Genomic DNA, 19820 nt, shown 5'->3' on the forward strand with positions numbered 1-19820 from the left:
TGTATAATCATAAGGGATTTGATTTAGGACATACCTGAATGGTCTAGTGGTTTTCCCTACTTTCTTCAATTTAAGTCTGAATTTGGCAATAAGGAGTTCATGGTCTGAGCCACAGTCAGCTCCTGGTCTTGTTTTTGTTGACTGTATACAGCTTCTCCATCTTTGGCTGCAAAGAATATAATCAGTCTGATTTCAGTGTTGACCATCTGGTGATGTCCATGCATATAGTCTTGTCTTGTGTTGTTGGAAGAGGGTGTTTTTTATGACCAGTGCATTTTCTTGGCAAAACTCTATTAGTCTTTGCCCTGCTTCATTCTGTATTCCAAGGCCAAATTTGCCTGTTACTTCAGGTGTTTCTTGACTTCCTACTTTTGCATTCCAATCCCCTATAATGAAAAGGACATCTTTTTTGGGTGTTAGTTCTAAAAGGTCTTGTAGGTCTTCATAGAACCATTCAACTTAAGCTTCTTCAGCATTACTGGTTGGGGCATAGACTTGGATTACTGTGATATTGAATGGTTTGCCTTGGAAACGAACAGAGATCATTCTGTCGTTTTTGAGATTGCATCCAGGTACTGCATTTCGGAGTCTTTTGTTGACCACGATGGCTACTCCATTTCTTCTGAGGGATTCCTGCCCGCGATAGTAGATGTAATGGTCATCTGAGTTAAATTCACCCATTCCAGTCCATTTCAGTTCGCTGATTCCTAGAATGTCGACATTCACTCTTGCCATCTCTTGTTTGACCACTTCCAATCAGGCCTAAATGGATGAGTTCCATTATATCCTTTCGCCTTCTTTTCTTTAGTTACTACAAAGCACCCAGGACTCCTGGCATCTCCTTATTACGTAGTTTCTCAGCTCCCTGAGGCTCTGGTCCTACCGTGCTCCAGCCCCTGCCTCTGCAGAGCGCCCGAACTATTCCTCAGAGACCTCAGCGAGTCCATGGTCAGCAAGATCCCCTGCGTTCTCAACTTGTCAAGATCTCTGCACCTTTTTTACTCTAAAACCTGGCTTGTTACACACATTGTTGTGCCGCTCTGTCGGGGACCATTTTCTCTCTGGTCCCTCAGTCCTGCTGGGTCTGGAGGAGGACGATCACGTTGTGTTCCTTGATGTCGTTGCTGGATTTGCCCTGGCTTCCTAAGCCCCGCCACCAGGCTTTGTGTCACATGCTGCTCCTCCCTCTTCGCGGCGATGTCACGGTTCTTGGTGACTTTAGTGTCTTGAGATGATGGTCCTTTCGGTGGTACACTTCCTTTTTGTTTTCTGATTGTTCTCTTTGACGATCTTGTCTCCTGCTTCACTTTGGATCTCTCCCCTATGGCATGCCATCACATTTGTCATCAGGAAGAACACCTACTTCCTAGTCTCAGTTACAGGGACCCCGCTCTTACCACTGCTCCCTGTGTTTCCAGCTTAGTCTCTGAGAACCCGCCTTGAAAACGTGTTTGTTCTGTTTGGATCCATGGATCTTTCCTGGTTTTATCATTGTTCATCCTGTCTTTGTTTTTATTTTCCTTTACCAGCTTTAATTTCATGTTCTCTCATTGTAATAGTTTCCAAAGCTTTTGACTGCTCCACCCAGTGGGTGTGGTTGGAGGAAACCTGCAGCTCTCTGGTCTCACTTGAGTTTAAACCTACAGTGTCAGGTGTGCACTGTCACTGCCCCCCGCCCCTCCATCATGTTTCCGCGGGCCAGTTCCTTTCCTACTTTCTAGATGGTTATCTCCTACCTTTCCTTGTTTATCCCCTCAGGGTGATGAACATTGCTTCCTATTTCACTGAGAAAAAAGAGCCAAGTAGATGAAAATTGCCCACACTCAGCAGCACTCCTGCCTGTCGGTCCTGCCTGTTGCCAGTCTCCTGCTTTCTTCCTTATACTTGGAGGATCTGTCTGTTTTGATCTAGAGTCGACCTTGCTGTTTGTATGCCATCTCTTACTATTATTTTTGCCTTTTAAAGGACTTCTCTTTCTCTTCTGTATCATATTTTTCCTCTGTCCTTAATCATTCCTGTTAGCAAACAAATGGGCTTCCTTGGTGGCTCAGAAGGTAAAGAATCTGCCTGCAATGCAGAAAACCCAAATTCGATCCCTGGGTCGGGAAGATCCCCTGGAGATAAGAATGGTAACCCACTCCAGTATTCTTGCCTGGAGAATCCCGTGGACAGAGGAGCCTGGTGGGTGACTGTCCATATCATATCTTCAGTCTTGTTAAGAAAGCCCTTCCTTCCCTCCCATGTGTCCCTCCAGCCACTTCCCTGGATCTCTGCTCCTTTAATGGCAGAACTTCCCGAAGCCTTGTCTTAATGTCTCCACTTCCTTGTTTCCCCTTCTCTCTTGAACCCCTTCTGCCCAGAGCTTGCTCTGTCACAGCTGTTGGGTCACTGCTCCTGGCAAGGACTTCTGGGAGCCCCAGTGGTTCCATCCAGTGGTCAGGTATCTTCTTCCTCTGCCTCAGCTTCAGTTCACTTGGTTACCCTTTCTTAAACTTTTTGTTCACTTGAGTCCAGAGTATCCCACTCTGCTGATCGTCTCCCTCACTGCCTACCTGCTCTTCTCGCCTCCTGTGTAAGTTCCTCCACACGTCCCTGACTCAGATGCTCAAGTGGTTCAGGAGGCCGGCCGTGGACACCCCCGGACAGCCTCACTCTCTGACAGCACCTCTAAACCCACACCCCGATCTGCATCTCGAGCCTGGAATCCTTTCCTGAGCTCCAGACCTGTCCTGTCCTTGCATGTCTAAGGGGTTCTGCTGGGCTTCTCAGCGCCAGTGTGTGTAACTGTGCATTGTGTGTAACTGTGCGTGCCGGGCCGCATGGCCTCCCCAGGCTGTGGGTTCTTGTCTCACTACACACTATTAGAATCGCTCCTGACCCCTGGTCACTGTCACCATCATATCCTCTCCTGCCTGCAGAGTCTGTTCCCAGTGTGACTGCTGCTCACCACTCAGTCTCACCCTGGGCCAGGCTACCTTGCCCTCCTCAGTGTGTCTGCACTCAGCAGGCTCAGGGCAGCTCTGACAGCAGAGGGCAATCTTTGCCCTTTCCTGTTTGAGACTGCTAGTGCCCCTGCACGTCCTGAAAACTTTCTTTGTTCCAGTTCCTGTAATAATTACAGCTGTTTTCTAAAAGAAAAGGAGTGGTTATTAAGCCACCAGAGGGAGCTCCATGAATGTGCTTCAGTATTTTGGCTCTCATTTTAGCAAAAAAACACAAAACAACACATTTTCTTTTAGTATGGATGTTTTACATATTTTCTCTTCTTTGTAGATTGTGTTCTGAAAATACCTATGTGATCTCAGAGGAACACCTTTGGCATTTTTATTTCACAAATATTTGAGCATCTTATATCTGTGACAGTCTGGTGCACCGAGAGAGAATTTTGCCCTCCATGTGACTTACCTAAGAGTACATAGGTGTCTTAGTTAAACTTTCTCTTGTTGCAAATGGTTGTATAATCTAGTTTAAAGCTAGTCATGTATAACGAGCTGCTGTTATCACTCAGGTTAATATTTTTAAGATTTTGAGTGTCGTGTTTTCACAGATGTTGAGACCAGTGCTAGATTTGTTAGGCAAGTGTTAACCTGCGAAACTTGTCAAAATGCAGGGCTCTGTGTCCAGAAATTACGATTCAGCAACTCTTGAGGATACATGTTTTTTGAAAATAGCTTAATCAAGTTATCACTCACATACTATAATTCATCCATTTAAAGTCTGAAATTAAATTATTTCCAATGGATTTGCAAGAATTGTGCAACCATCCCCATAATCAGTTTTAGAGCACTTCATTGTCTCCCCTCAAATCCTTTTCCATTAGCATTCACTCCCTGTTCTCCACCAAACCCCATAGCCCTGGGCAACCGCTGGGCTAGTCTACTTCTGTCTGTGTGGATTTGCTTGTTCTGAATGTGTCATGTGAATGAAGTCATGCAGTGTGTGGTATGTTTATTGCCAGGTAATTCTCTTGTATGGAAGCAGTATGTGTTTTTACAAAGCTCCTAGGTAGCGTCCCCCACTAGTTTAAGTTGTATGTACATAAAATGTACTTTGAAACGTTAACTTTGTAATACCATGAAGAGCATTATCTACAGCTGGTTTTTTTTTCCTTGTAGTTCAGTAATAGTTCAGCCAGAAGCAGTCTACTATTTAAAAAGTGGGGGTTGCTGTCTATTAGAGGTGGCAGAATCATTTTAATGAGTGAGGAGCGGGGACTTTTTTTTAAGTAATAGAATGGAAAGTAACAGACTTAGTTAAACATAGTAAAAGTATTTTATGGAATGTGTGTGTGTTTATCTTTATTGGGTCTAAATGTGAAATATCTTTCTTACTGTGGGTTGCTTTTAGAAAAAGTTTGAAAGCTACTGTTCTTTAGGTATTTCAGTATTATTGTCATCTCATTAACCCTAGTGTTAATGGGGTTAGGTGGTGAGATACATGGTTGGCTTAAGTGAAAATTGAAATAACTAGCCTAAGTTTGGTTAGGAGTTGGGATCTAATAATACAGTGAGGAGGTGGGATAGTTCTGAGAACCTATTGCTTCTGTCATTTTGTCAGGGAGCAAAGCTACTATTTACTAATAGTCATTGTGTGAGATTTAATACCACTTATCACATTGCTAATGTAACTTTGAGTTAAAACATCTATAAAATGGATATTTTATGATGGTCATTTAATTAAAATGATAAAACACAGTATAAGAAAATCATTATTCTCCTCTTACCAGTTTATCAACCCATTTAATGGTATCACATAAATATCGTTTTATTGTACTCAAATTAAGTAATGTATTCATTAAATTAATTGCATTTCCTAAGGAGGAAGTTATGTTGAAATTATGTATCATGTTGCGCTTTTTTTTAATAAATTTTTATTGGAGTGTAGTTGCTTTATAATGCTGTTAGTTTCTGCTATACAACAAAGTGAATCAGCTTTTTGTATGCACTAGTCTCCTTTTTTGGATTTCCTTCCCATTTAGCTCACCACAGAGCATTGAGGAGAGTTTCCTGTGCTAGACCGTAGCTTCTTACTGTTATCTGTTTTATACACAGTAGTGTGTACATGTTGGAGAAGGACATGGCACCCACTCCAGGGTTCTTGCCTGGAGAATCCTGTGGACAGAGGAGCCTGGAGGGCTGCTGTCCATGGGGTCGCACAGAGTCAGACACGACTGAAGTGACTTAGTATGCATGCATGCCTTGGAGAAGGAAATGCCAACCCACTCCAGCGTTCTTGCCTGGAGAACCCCAGGGACGGTGGAGCCTGGTGGGCTGCCGTCTATGGGGTCACACAGAGTCGGACACGACTGAAGCGACTTAGCAGCAGCAGCAGCAATGTGTACATGTCAACCCCAGTCTCTCAGTTCATCCACCCGTCTCATGTTGCTTTCTAAAGTGGGCAGAAATTTTAAATATCTTTTTTTGTTTTAGTGAAAGAAAACTTTTGATCCCTTTCTACTTCTTTTTTGTATGTTGTAAGCTATATAATATATCTTAACAGTGATATGTTGGGATTAATTTTATTAATTTCATATTGATTGTGGATCGTATTTTTTTTGTATTATTCTGAATTCACTTTTAGAGTTTTAGTGCTTATCTGTTATAGTCATTTTACAAAATTTAGGAAATTGAAGCAGTAAGTGGCAAATGAAAGTAATTTCTTATAACATTGACTTTTGTCAAAATACAGCCACTACTGAAATGGAATTGTTAGTGGAGATACTTCACTGATTTAATCAAATGCTGAGTTATTTTAATAATAATGTAAATGATCACTGAAATAATTTTTTAAAGTAACATTTCCTTTCCTTTGAATTGAAGCCTAACAGGTGAATGTTTTTATACAGTGTTTCTTTTTATATATTTTTTCCTAAGGTAGCTGGAAAATTTTAAAACTGATGCATTATACATAACTTAAGAGTTTTCTGTAAATACTTTTAATCTGTTTTTGGTATATTCAGAACTGTACTTTGAATTGTTTGGAAAATTGTCCCTGTAGTAGGCTCAACATTGATCACAAAATTGAGTAGCTAGCACAGGATATAAAAGAAAGAAATCCATGGGTCATTTATACTTATGAACACACATGCAGAAATCCTTAAAAATGTTTTTTAAAAAAGTTAAGTTAAATCAAGCAATTTATCAAAAGAGTAATTCAAAACTTACTAAATAGGATACATTTCAGGAGTGGAAAGATAGTTCAGTAGTCAGAAACTGGTTAATTTCACTGTTAGTAGATTAGAAGAAAAAGTCATATATAAATTATCTCAGTAGATACTGAAAGTTCAGTAGAATTTAACCCTTTAAAAAAACTTACTTGGTTGTTTACATTAACCATGTATAACTTTTTGTATGTCCATCATACCTCAATAAAGTAGTTTTTTAAAAAAAATTCAAATTTCTTTGATTCAAGAAATAGAGGTAAAAATTCTTAACTTGACCCAGTTATATATACCAGAAACCTACATCAGGCATTATACATAATGATGAAAAGTTGGAAGCATTTACATTAAAGTTAGGAACAAGACAAGGGTGTTTGTAATGATGCTATCATTTGATGTTTTTCCAGAAGCCTAGCCCATGAAATTAAAAAGAGAAAGAAATAAGAAACATAAATATTGGGAGAGATGAGAAAATATAGACATTTACAGATATGGTTCCCTACCTAGAAACTCCTAGTGAAGAAGCAGAACACTGTTAATGAATTCAGTGACGTGGCCTGATAGAAGTTGAGCATGTGACAGTGAATAATTAGAAAAGGAAATAGACACTCCCTCAGTTACTATAGAATAGCCCTGCTGTGAAAAGTGCAGGATAACTGTGCAAGAAAGGACTCCACATCAGTGGAATGTTGTTTATCAATGAAGAAAGCAAATGCAGATAAATAAACATAATAACAAGGGTTATTCTGAAAACAGTGTTGAGCAACAGAAGTGAGATACAAAGGAATATATATTGTATGATTCCATTTATATAGAACTCAGAACATTTAAAAAAAACAAAACTGTATTGTTTAGGAACATGTATCCAAGTGGCAAAGCAACAGAGACAAGTGAGGTAGTGATTAGTAAAGTGGGGATGGTGGCTGTCTCTCTTGTGGAAGGACATGTGGAGGATTTCTGTGTGTTGGCATTATTCTGTTTCTTGACTTGGGTAGTAGTTACTGGGTTTTTCCTTTATTTTTGCTAACCTCTGTGTATCTCCTTTATCTACTTTTTTATAGGTGGCTTTATATCATAGTTAAAAAAGAAGATGGATAGATGACATAGAGAATTCCAGAAATTGGAATTTATTATGTGATTAATGTGTATTTGAATTTATTATGTGATTAATGAGGCATTTCAGACCATTGTGGGAAAAGATGTATCAGCCAAGAAATGGCTATGAGATAACTGGATTTTCTAGAGAAAAAAATTAGATTCCCAACTCATTCCATGAACAAAAATTTATTCCAGATAAATCTAAAAATAAAAATCTAACTTTAATATTTTAAAATCTAAATTTAAGTTAGATTATATATAACTTCTGAATATAAAAATGAAACTATCCAAGTGGCAGAAGCAAATGAGGTCTGAAATGTCTTCTTTAGTAAAATAGTTTATGCTGATATCATAAAGGAAAAGACTGGCAGATTTAACTATATAAATTACAGACTTCTGTACAGTTTAAGATACAATAAACAGCTGTTCAAAGACAAAATGTAAAAAAAATTTGCAAATCTGAAATACTCTATTTTTAATAATATACAAATAGCCCATAAAATTAGAACAACTATAAAATAAGATGAACAATTAGCATATTAAAGAAGAAATGTAATTATCTAATATACTGGAAAGTAGTCTTTCCAGATATTAAAAATTTAAGACATTGATAATACTCATTATTTGTGAGGTTATGAGAAAATGAATTCCTTGATGAGAGTATAAATTGATACAGCTTCTTGAGGTGGCAGTTTTTCTCAACACTTAAATTTCATTATTACTTTATGATTCCATTTAGAAATTGCCCTTTCGAAAGACTTGCATATGATACAAAATGTACCTACAAGAATGTTTCTAACAGTATGGGGAAAAATTAGAACCAACACAATGTCCTTCCTTCAAGAGTAGTTGAATAAATTAATTATATCCATGGTTTGGAATATCACCATTGTTAAATTTTTTACCACAATGTGGAAATGTCAGGTAATGTTGTTAATAGTGAAAAACATTTTCCCATTGTAATACATTGTTTATTATATTTATGTAAAAAGTATAAAAAGCTAAGACTATGTGTGTATGTATATACACATGTATATAGTTGTGTGTATTCATGTTCATAAAACAGTCTCAGAAAAGATATTTATGAAAATGTTAACAATGGTTATATCTGGAGGTAGGGAGAGAAGTTAAGTGTTAACTCATTTCATTTTTTTTTTAAGAAAAATTTCTTCAGATTTGGGCTTTCTAGATGACATTCTGTTTTCATAACGTTAGAGAACTTACAGTTAGCATCTCTACCTGAATACGCTTTTTACTGGATGATTAGGGAAGACCCTTTTTCCATGGTTTCTTTGGATCCCGTGTTTCTCTTTTTTGAACAAATAGTGTATTAGACACTTAAGTGGTTCCTTTCTTTTTTTTTTTTTTTTGAAGGATAATGTATTTTGAAAGAGAGTTATGGCAGTATTGGCTTTACGTTTTTCTTATTTTAAATTTCCATACATTTGAATTTTTCAAATGGATACCTCAAAATCCTTAATCTAATTTGTAGTTTTACTTTCTGTCCAGGCCCATCAAACCCCAGTGAAGAAAGTGAATCCTGGAGAAGAAAGGAGGAAACTGTTTGAGGTATAAACACATCTGTGTGCTTATTTCACAGCTTTGTAAAACTAATTATGAAAAAAAGAAACAAATTTTATAAAACCTCCAAACCTTTCCTCCTTATTTCTTTCAAACAAATACCTCTAACTTATTTCTGTTTTTAAACCTTCCAGGATATACGTCTACCACCGGTATGCTAACTTTACTGATTAAGCTAGAAAAAGTAGTATTTATTATTGATAATTTTTTTTTTTTTTAAGGAAGCACCAAGAAAAAGAAGATTGGAATTGACTGAAAAAGAAAAGAAGTCTAAGGATCAGGTAGTTATTTCACTGTTATTTTTCTTCTCCAGCCAAGTTGGAGATGATAATTGTTTTAAGAGTTCTAAGAAGTTTGTCTTTAAAATTATTGCAGGTTAGTCTGCTGAAGGCTGAGCAGGTGAAAAGACAGGAAAAGCAAAGGGTGAGAGGATTGTCCATTTTCCCCAGCACACTCCACCACCTCCCCACACACATGCCCCCCCTTTTTCAAAGGATTACACTGGTTTCCTTTTTATTACTAAGTATATTTCATATACTTTATATTAAATACTTGAAATGGTGTTTTATTTGTTTCTTTCCCCTCAAAGTTGGAGAGAATAAATAGGGCCAGGGAACAAGGCTGGAGAAATGTGCTGAGTGCTGGTGGAAGCGGTGAAATGAAGGTAGGTCTTGGGTACCCGTGCATGTACACTGCTGCTCTTTAACTCCGGTTTCACCCTGCTCTGTGAAATGTATACACCTGGCTTGTTTCTACTAGAGTTCTTCAGCATCTGTTAGGACTTCTTAGTTTTCCTGCACGTACTTATGTAACTCGTACTGATAATTCGTATGTGACAGTTAAAATTGCTTAAAAAGTTTGCTGAGAAGGCTGTGATTCACCATTCCTCTGCCATCTTTTTAAAATCACATACCTGGCTGTGTGCTCTAGTCACACAGAGCTGAGGACCAGACTGCAGTCTCCCCACTGCACACGGCTGCTGCAGCTTCGTCCCCACACTTGTGTTCTCTTCACCTGATGGCCCCTGCCCACCCTCCCACCCTCTCCACTCCCAGTCCCCACTCCCACTCCCAACTCCAAGCATTTACTTAGATGATCAGTGACCCCGCTAGCCATGGACCTAGATAGGTTAGTTCAGACATTTTCTTTGGGCAGATCCAGACTATATAGCCTTGGACAAGTTACTTCACTTTTCTGAGCCTTAATTTCTTCATTTAAAAAAAATGAAAAATTTCAAGAGTGGTGCACAGAGCTCGACTCTCAAGGGCTCCCCTGTTAACTTCCTTTTCCCTTCTTTGTTCTGCCAGTCTAAATCTTGCCTTTCCTCTCTTGCACTCACAGCATCCTTTCCAAATCTGTGGTAGGCTGAATTCTAAGGTGGTCCACAAATTCTTGACTCCAGGTATTACACCTAATGCTCTCCCCTCCACTGGAGTGTGGGGGAGACTGAATTTGGAGTGCAGCAGCCGCCTTGGTCAGGCTGTGTCCTATGGCATTGCTGATGCTATATTCACTGCTGTGGTTCCGTCACTGCTTTATTATAAGACTCCCTCATGGCGAGCTGGAAGGTTAGAAGGTCAGGGGGACAGCTGCTAGCCTGGAAGAAAGCCCTTATTCACATGGCAAGAAAGTGTAGGGATTCTCTGGGAGATCATCTGCTGGCTCTCTGACCGACAGCCAGCAAGAACGTGGTAAACTTAGCCATGACAGCACAAGGAAATAAATTCTGCCAGGAACCAGTGAGCTCAGAAGAGGTTCCTGAGCCTCAAATGAGAATTGCAGCCCTGGCTGACACCTTGGTTTCTGCCTGGTAAAACCCTGAGCAGGGGTCTTATTTCTCTGTATTGTAATTTTTAATTCACATAATCCAATCAACTATTACTTAAGGTCTTTAAACTGTGACTTCCTGGGACCCATCTCAACTTGATGTTTAGGCACCAATTATATATTTATTAAGTAGAATTGATTACCATTCTCACTTGATTCTTTTTCCCTAAAATTTATGATTTGAATAAAAGTTTCTCTGTTTTATGTAGACATGGGCTTCCCTGGTGGCTCAGATGATACTATATAATAATCGTACACATTCATTTTTTACTGCTGTGCGATAAATGACCACAGACTCCATGGCTTAAGGCACAGCTATGTGCCTTAAGTCGTCTCAGGTGTGTGGGCATGGATAGTGGATCCCCTGCTCAGGGTCTTACCAGGCAGAAACCAAGGTGTCAGCCAGGGCTACAGTTCTCATCTGAGAATCTGCCTGCAATGCAAGAGATCCAGGTTCTGTCCCTGGGTCAGGAAGATCCTCTGGAGAAGAGAATGGCAACCCACTCCAGTATTTTTGCCTGGAGAACTCCATGGATAGAGGAGCCTGGCGGGCTACAGTCCATGGGGTGGCAAAAAGTCCGACATGACTGAGTGACTAACACACACACATTTTTTACTGTACTATCCACTGTACTGTGACATTGAACTTACTACCCTCTGAATGATAAGGAAGTATCAGGATTTGGCCCATTCTGAAATAACTAACCCATATCTTCTATGATCTGAGAATAAAAACTTACCAGGATACAGGCCCTGAGATCTGGTCAGGTATTTTATATCAAGTTCATGATTAGTGTTTAGAATTTGGTCATGTTTTTCCTCTCCCTTTGCATATGTCTTCTTTATGCAAGAAAGCATCTTTTTTCCTGTGATGTTTAAAGCTGTATTTAATCCTAAAGTCCAGTTTTATTAATGTTTGATAATAATTAGTGTTAGATATTACGTGCTTATTAAGTTTCTGCTTTGCTTCGTAAACTTCTATTCTGATTTCTGTGAGGATTAGTAAAACTATTTTCCATGACATATAGCAAATTCAGTGCTAGTTTCTGTACTTATTCCCCATGAGGTTTGTAACAGTTAACTTCTTAGGCTGTTTGATTTCTGTACTATTGATAAGTACCTGGAAGCTCAGTAAAATTTGAAATAAGTTAAGGAGATCCCCCAAAATAAAGATAAAACAAAAATAAACATGAAGGGAAATATTTCAGAGTTCATACTATTATTATATACTTCTAAATATTCAGACATTTTGCACAGTATAAATAACCAACTTTTTGATTACTTAGTGTCTGCAAAATCTAGGACTTACCTGCTTTATCCATTTTTTTCCTTTGGTTCTTCTGATAGGTATTTTTTTCTCTTTTTTAAATTGCAGTTGATTTGCAGGGCTTTATCCATTCTTTATCTATCTTTTATAAATCTGTGTTCTTAGAAAAATTATGAAATATTCTATGTATAGTTTGATTACATAGATAACCATGACATGTAAGAGACATTCTGTTGTTTGACACTATGTTGGACTACTACTCAGTAATGAGAAGGAATAGTCTATTAATACATGCATTGACATGGGTCAGTCAAAAATGTACTGAGTGAAAGAAGCCAGGCACAAGAGTGCATACTGTGTGATTCCATTTATATGAAATGGTAGGAAATGGCAAACCCAGTCTCTGTGACAAACATCAGTGTTTCCTGGAATGAGGGGCCTTGGATCCAAGTGAGAAACAGGGAACTTTTCTGGGTGATGAATATGCTTTCAATTGTGGTAGAGGTTCCATGGGTGTCTGTGTTTATTAAAACATCAGTGCATGCTTATAATTGGTGACTATAAAGTGAAAGTGAAGTCGCTCAGTCGTGTCCGGCTCCTTGCGACCCCATGGACGGTAGCCTACCAGGCTCTGCAGTCCATGGCATTTTCCAGGCAAGAATACTGGAGTGGGCTGCCATTTCCTCCTCCAGGGGATCTTCCCAACCCAGGGATTGAACCCAGGTCTCCTGCATTGCAGACAGACGCTTTACCGTCTGAGCCATCAGGGAAGCCTGGTGACTGTAAAGTGATGTTTAAAAGATTCCATTGTTTCAGTATTCCAGTACAGTGTTTTCAGCATTATTTTGAGTATAGATATCTTCAGAAGTGAAGTCGCTCAGTCGTGTCTGACTCTTTGCAACCCTATGGACTGTAGCCTACCAGGCTCCTCCGTCCATGGGATTTTCCAGCAAGAGTACTGGAGTAGGTTGCCATTTCCTTCTCTAGGGGATCTTCCCGACCCAGGGATTGAACCCAGGTCTCCCACAATGTAGGCAGATGCTTTACCTAGGCAGATGTCCTAAGAGATATGTGTATATACATTATTTTTGCTGAACAGAAACCTTGAACCTCAAAGTTAAGGTGATATTAGTGCCAGACACTAAACTCCCAGTCTTATAGGAGCTGTGACCACCTTTTTTTTTTTTTAATAATAATTTTTTTTTAAAGCACCTCAGCAGACACAAGATCTGCTGGCACATTTTAAAAATAATTTTTATTATATTTTGACTGCACCATGGGGCATACAGGATCTTCATTCCCCAACTAGGGATCAAACCTGTGCCCCCTGCACAGGGTCTTAACCACTGCTCTGCCGGGGAAGTCCCTGTGACCACCACTTAGCAAAATTCTGATTCAGGGAATCTTGCCTTGAGATGCAGGTTTGAAAATGTATATGAAGATCACCTTGATGGAGTTTCCTGGCTAATTAAGTATCTTCCTTGTTTCTAACAACCTTCATTTCTTGCTTTTCAAGCTTCTTGAATCAGTTATCTGTATTTATCTTGAGCTAATTTTTAAAAATCTAGGCTTCTTATAATATTGTATGTAAAAAAAAAATATTGTATATAGCTTCTTTTGTCCAAATGTTAACACAAATTTTACCTCATTGGGTACTGAGATGTCTTTTGTTTGGTGCTTATATTTTTCTTAGCCCGACTTCCCCATTAGGATGTCATCACCTGATAGCTCCTCCTCATCTCCTGTCAATGTTCTGGCTTCTGCTCTCATCTGCGTTTGAGCACATCCTCTCCACTTGAGTCACATCAGTTTGTCTTCCTTTCGGTGCTGTTGGCCTTGCCTTTGAGGGTCCTAATTTCCTCTTCACCCCGTAGTTCTTGCACTCTGAGCCTCTGTATCATTGTGCGCTTACTCAGCTCTCATCTTTCTACCTGTTTTCCGAGAGTTTTCCATGTGCTTGAGTGCGTGTGTCTCTGAGGCTGCATCCTACATCTTCGCCCTCATCCTGTGTTACCCCCACAGAGAACCAGTTCCCGGTAATGCTGGCTTTTTCTCTGATTGCCTTTCTTTACTCACGGGCTGCTTGGCTTGGCATCAGTGCAGCAGCCTTCCGCTCAGTTTCTCTGCCTTGTTCTCTCTCTTATTCTTGTTTCTTCTGTGTAATTTGACTTACCTGCTTAAAAACGGTCTTAGTGCACTTTTCCTGCTAGAAAGTGTAACTGTGCTTTCTGTTATTGATTATGTGAACTCACACACCCTGGTCGGTCAGTTACCTGTAGTGACCTTTTCTAACCAAGTGTAATTAATACTCCCTGTTTGCCTTCCTCATAGTTACCTTCGTCTTCATATGTCCTTTATCTCCCTGCTGCCAACATCTAAATGTATACCTTCTGTTGCCTTTTTTTTTTACTTTAATACCATGGATCATATTTAATCATTTAATCTATCTGTGTTACCTTGTGTTAAAGGCTGGGTTGAGTGTTTTTCTCCAGTGACTTTTTTATGGGTATTTTTATTTCTCTTTTTTGTGTGTTTTGTAAATTTGCTCAGTACTTACTGCTGTGGCGAGGGTCTGTTGCCATTCATTTGGAAATGAAATGTTTTTCTAGCTTTATACTTTGTTTCCCAGTTTGTTTGTAAACTGCTTAAGGATGGATATATTGTTTTGCTTCTTTTAATTACACTTAGAGTGTATTCCAGTGGTGTTGATATCTTCATTGCTTGTTGAATTGGATTTGAAGTATGTTAATTGCTGTATGTTTTGTTAGGTATAATTTTGAGTGTTAAAAAAGCAGGCTCTGTTTTACGTATAAACTATACATATTTAAACTTAATAGGATGGGATCACATAAAATATATAAGAAACTTGTTGGAAAACTTGTTAAGACCAGTTTTTTTTCCCCACAGTTACATACATTTAGTGATATTTTATGTTTTTGTTATATTGAATTATGCTTTACTGTTAGTAACAAGGTATACTACTTTTGATTGTTAATGGTTATAATAGGAAAACATTTTTCTCTAGGCTCTGTGTTTATTAGTATGTTAAATTAGATAATTTGCTTTGTAAGACGCAAGTGTTGAGGTTCACTTTTTTCTTTTGAAGGTAGTAGAGACCTTTGAGGTCTTGTGAGATAAGCATGTGAGAGCTTTTTGTTTGATTCCTAGGCTCCCTTTTTGGGCAGTGGAGGGGCCATGGCTCCATCATCTTTTTCCTCTCGAGGACAGTATGAACATTATCACGCTATTTTTGATCAAATGCAGCAACAAAGAGCAGAAGATAATGAAGCTAAATGGAAAGGAGAAATACATGGCCAGAGGCTTCCAGAAAGGTATGGCTGTTCTGCAAAAGTCACTGTGCTTTGCTTTAGAGGGAGTAGTGGAAGTCATGGTGTATATTTATTGACAGAGGAATCCCACCTGGAGTACATCTAGGATTTCCCAAAGGGCTACAGATCACCACCAACCCTCTGATGCTGATGCTCTCGGAAAACTTAAAAGGGTTTAAAGGTGATGTCTAAACAAGTTAGTATCAACGTGTTGGAGTGTCATGATCCACAAATTCACCCTTTGGTATGATTTTGTCTTTTGTTGTGTACAGCCGGATAACACCACTTCCTGGCTGTTTTCTCCATTATACATAGACTGTCTTTTGCCATCTGAATACAGTCATTTTCTTCGGTGCAAATTTGGCCCTTGACTACATGTGACAAACATGTAGCTCTTCACTTAGGCCTAATTTATGGCTTATATATGTTATAGTTTATTTATGTTATAGGCTGAACATACTATTTAAAGGAACGTGATAACTTTGAACCAGCGTATGGTTGTAGTAACTTTATCTATGTGCTTTAAATAAATCAGAATATATTTAAAATGGAATTGCATTCTATGCAGAACTCCAAAGCATGTTTTGAGTCTTCCTTTTCCACATCACTTAGAACCCCACTTTTCTCATGGTCATTTCCTCTTCACGTTCATCTCTGATTGATGACTCACTGTGATCCTGTTGGCTAGGTTTTTCCTTTTTCTCCATAAAATTAATTTAATCTGGTGGCACTCAAGTTTTAATTTGTATGCTGCTGCTAAGTCACTTCGGTCGTGTCCAACTCTGTGCAACCCCATAGACGGCAGCCCACCAGGCTCCCCCATTCCTTTTTAAAAAAGTATGCATATTTCAATTTTTTAGATTTTCTTCTATAAAAATATTCTGGTAAAGGAAGAACATATCATTTTATGAAAATTTAATTTGTCATTTTTACAGAGAATTTTTTTGTGATAAAAATCTTTATGGTTCTCCCAGTTATAAAAGATTATTAAAAGGTTATTGAGCAGAGGTAAATAATTGAGGTTCATATAAATTAATATTATGAATTATGTACCATAGGCTGAAGTATTAAGCTAGTTGTAAATACTTCACATTTTTTGAGAAAAGAGTGCTACAGACTTATACATGTGCATATTTTTTATGAAATAATAATGAAGATTTTGTGTGAGGTTTTTATCCTGGGGTATTATTGGTCTTTCTAGTATATAATTTGCATGGCTTTGTTTTAATTTTAATCAAATCTCCTAAAATACATGTGTATAATGTAAAAGAAAATAGGGAAAGTTGTGTTATGCTTCTTCACACTGTTTATCTTCCAGCACATTTGTTGATTCTTCACAGTTCAAGTGGCAAGCAAGGGACTGGATTGTTGCATTTGCATCAGGCTCCCATATAGTCAGACACGACTGAAGCACCTTAGCAGCAGCAGCAGCGGCAGCCCATATAACCTTGAAATATTTACATATATTTACACTTGAGTTTCAAATTGTGTTCAATGGCTGTGTATCTCAGTTACTTCTGCCGCTGGAACACAGCTTCCATTCAGTCTTTGTTTGAGTTTCATTATTTTAATTTTCAGCTTTTAAACCATTTGTGGCTGTGGAGATCCTCTGTCATTTCCTTTTTGCCAGCTTTGGTGGGCTTAGCATTACTCAGACACATGGTATACATTCTCTTACATTGCTTTGAACCTGTTTTTATAGGTGATAGATATTATTTATTGAACACTTACTGTAAATCAAGTTACATTTATTCATCACAGCATCCTTTTAATTACGTATTACTCTTTTAATCAAAATGAAGAAACTAGGACCTGCAGAGATTTGAAACTTGTGTGTGGTCAGGCCACTAGTAAGCAGAGGAGGTAGAATTTACACTAAGTGTGTCTCCATATAGAGTTCAGCTCCTTGAATACTGTTGTGTTCAAGGGACTTCTCAGCTTCTTGAGATCCTACTAGTGAACAGGTGAAACAGTTATTGATTTCATTGGTCATAAAATTTCTAAATAGTGGATACTTTAATGATTATCCATGATCTCAAATACTGAATGAACTTTTGTGTATACTCATTGAATTTCATTTTATTTTTTTCTGAGAACATGAAAGAATTGGTAAAAAACTGGAGTTCATCAGTATTATATAATTTTCAAGAGGCAGATTCTATAAATTAGACTAGCTTTCTCCATATTGATTATAGGCAAGACTACAAATAGAGCCTGCAAACATCCTAAAAGGAAACAGTCATCACCGCAGTGCAGTATAAATTCACAGAGAATAGATTCTGTCAGATCCAGCCTTTATTTCTTCTTAGATTTATAGACTGGAACTGTAGTTCTCAAACTGTACTGGGCAACCTGTAGCATCATAGTGCCTTGGATATTTCTCAGTTTTGAGGAACACACAGCTGTATCTGTCAAAGTGTAGAGCATAGTGTTAGCAGCTTTGACCTAACTAGTCATTGACTGGAACTGCTAGGTATTTCTGTTGGCCTAGAGGCATTGTGAAAATTTTACTTGGATACCTAGTAGAGTATACAAACTTCATTAGGATACATCTTTCAATTTCATGCAGCCATGAAATTAAAAGATGCTTGTCCCTTTAAAGAAAAGCTTTGACTAACCTAGATAGCATATTAAAAAGCAGAGACATTACTTTGCCGACAAAGGTCCATCTAGTCAAAGCTGTGGTTTTTCCAGTAGTCGTGTATGGATATGAGAGTTGAACCATAAGGAAGGCTGAGTGATGAAGAATTGATGCTTTTGAACTGTGGTGTTGGAGAAGACTCTTGAGAATGCCTTGGACTGCAAGATCAAACCATTCAATCCTAAAGGAAATCAATTCTGAATATTCTTTGAAAGGACTGACGCTGAAGCTCCAATACTTTGGCCACCTGATGTGAAGAGCCGACTCAGTGGAAAAGACCCTGATGATGGGAAAGATTGAAGGCAGGAGGAGAAGGGGACAATAGAGGACAATAGAAGGGGACAATAAGATGGTTGGATGGCATCACCAACTCAATGGACATGAGTTTGAGGAGGCACCGGGAGATGGTGAAGCACAGGGAAGCCTGGTGTGCTGTGGTCCATGGGGTTGCAAAGAGCTGGACATGACTAAACAACTGAACAACAACAAGGATACAGTTGCTGGGGCGTCTCAATGTAGACAGTGTAAGGTGAAGAAATATAAATAAAGGTTGTCAGGTATATTAGTCATTGGTTAAGGAATTATATTCAGAGAATGCTGGTTAATATTTTGATGTTGTCCAAACTTAAAACGTTTTAGAAGCACGTCTTCTTGAAAGTTTTCATTTTTAAGGAGGACATAGAAAAAATACTCACAGGATATAATTATCATATTTCCAGAAGACATGAAGTGAGATAAATAGTAAATATGTTGTATGACTCCTCCAGTTCAAATATTATGATTCTTTTGGCTTGAACTTTGTTGTATCATTGACATTACAGAGCATTTTCTCCACACTGTCCTCACTTCCATTTTTATAATTTGTATGTCATTGGCCTACCTGGTCAGTTCTTTTCCCTGACCAAACTGAATCAGCAAACTGAAATCTGTAGTCCTCTAAGACTCATTCATATTATCTTTCTCATATTTTTGATAGCCTATATTTGTTTCTTCCTTCTTTACGTGTTATTTTTCTTCTCTTTTTATCAGTTACTTTGGCTAGTCTAACTTTGCTTATATCCTTGTCTTAATAACACACCTCCTACATTAGCTTTAGACTTTAATTTTTATAGCAATTTTAGTTTCACAGCAAAACTGAGGGTGGTACTCACTTCGGCAACACATATACTAAAATTGGAACGATACAGAGAAGATTAGCATGGCCCCTGCTCAAGGATGACATGCAAATTCATGAAACGTTCCATATTTTTGTGCTGGGAAAACTGGTCAACCACTTGTAAAAGAATGAAACTAGAACACTTTCTAACACCATACACAAAAATAAACTCAAAATGGATTAAAGATCTAAATGTAAGACCAGAAACTACAAAACTCCTAGAGGAGAACATAGGCAAAACTCCGACATACATCACAGCAGGATCCTCTATGACCCACCTCCCAGAATATTGGAAATAAAAGCAAAAATAAACAAATGGGACCTAATTAAACTTAAAAGCTCCTGCACAACAAAGGAAACTATTAGCAAGGTGAAAAGACAGCCTTCGGAATGGGAGAAAATAATAGCAAATGAAGCAACAGACAAACAACTAATCTCAAAAATATACAAGCAACTCCTACAGCTCAATTCCAGAAAAATAAATGACCCAATCAAAAAATGGGCCAAAGAACTAAATAGACATTTCTCCAAAGACGACATACAGATGGCTAACAAACACATGAAAAGATGCTCAACATCACTCATTACCAGAGAAATGCAAATCAAAACCACTATGAGGTACCATTTCACGCCAGTCAGAATGGCTGCGATCCAAAAGTCTACAAATAATAAATGCTGGAGAGGGTGTGGAGAAAAGGGAACCCTCTTACACTGTTGGTGGGAATGCAAACTAGTACAGCCACTATGGAGAACATGTGGAC

The 19820-nt window shown here is 38.4% G+C and overlaps 1 protein-coding gene across 3 annotated transcripts in view; it reads left to right on the top strand.

Moving 5' to 3' along the window:
* Window positions 1-19820, top strand: part of NEK1 (NIMA-related kinase 1) — a 133272-nt gene that overhangs the window by 32137 nt on the left and 81315 nt on the right. For 2 of the 3 annotated variants that reach the window (XM_010852783.1, XM_010852784.1), the window contains exons 12-16: window positions 8768-8827; window positions 9061-9120; window positions 9215-9262; window positions 9429-9503; window positions 15102-15265. In XM_010852783.1, coding sequence (XP_010851085.1) covers window positions 8768-8827; window positions 9061-9120; window positions 9215-9262; window positions 9429-9503; window positions 15102-15265 — 407 coding nt within the window. The remainder of the gene's footprint in view (window positions 1-8767; window positions 8828-9060; window positions 9121-9214; window positions 9263-9428; window positions 9504-15101; window positions 15266-19820) is intronic. The other variant, XM_010852785.1, reaches the window with a different exon arrangement.

Source organism: Bison bison, unplaced genomic scaffold (assembly GCF_000754665.1).
Source record: "Bison bison bison isolate TAMUID 2011002044 unplaced genomic scaffold, Bison_UMD1.0 scf7180017864316, whole genome shotgun sequence".
In the NCBI taxonomy this organism is placed as follows: domain Eukaryota; kingdom Metazoa; phylum Chordata; class Mammalia; order Artiodactyla; family Bovidae; genus Bison; species Bison bison.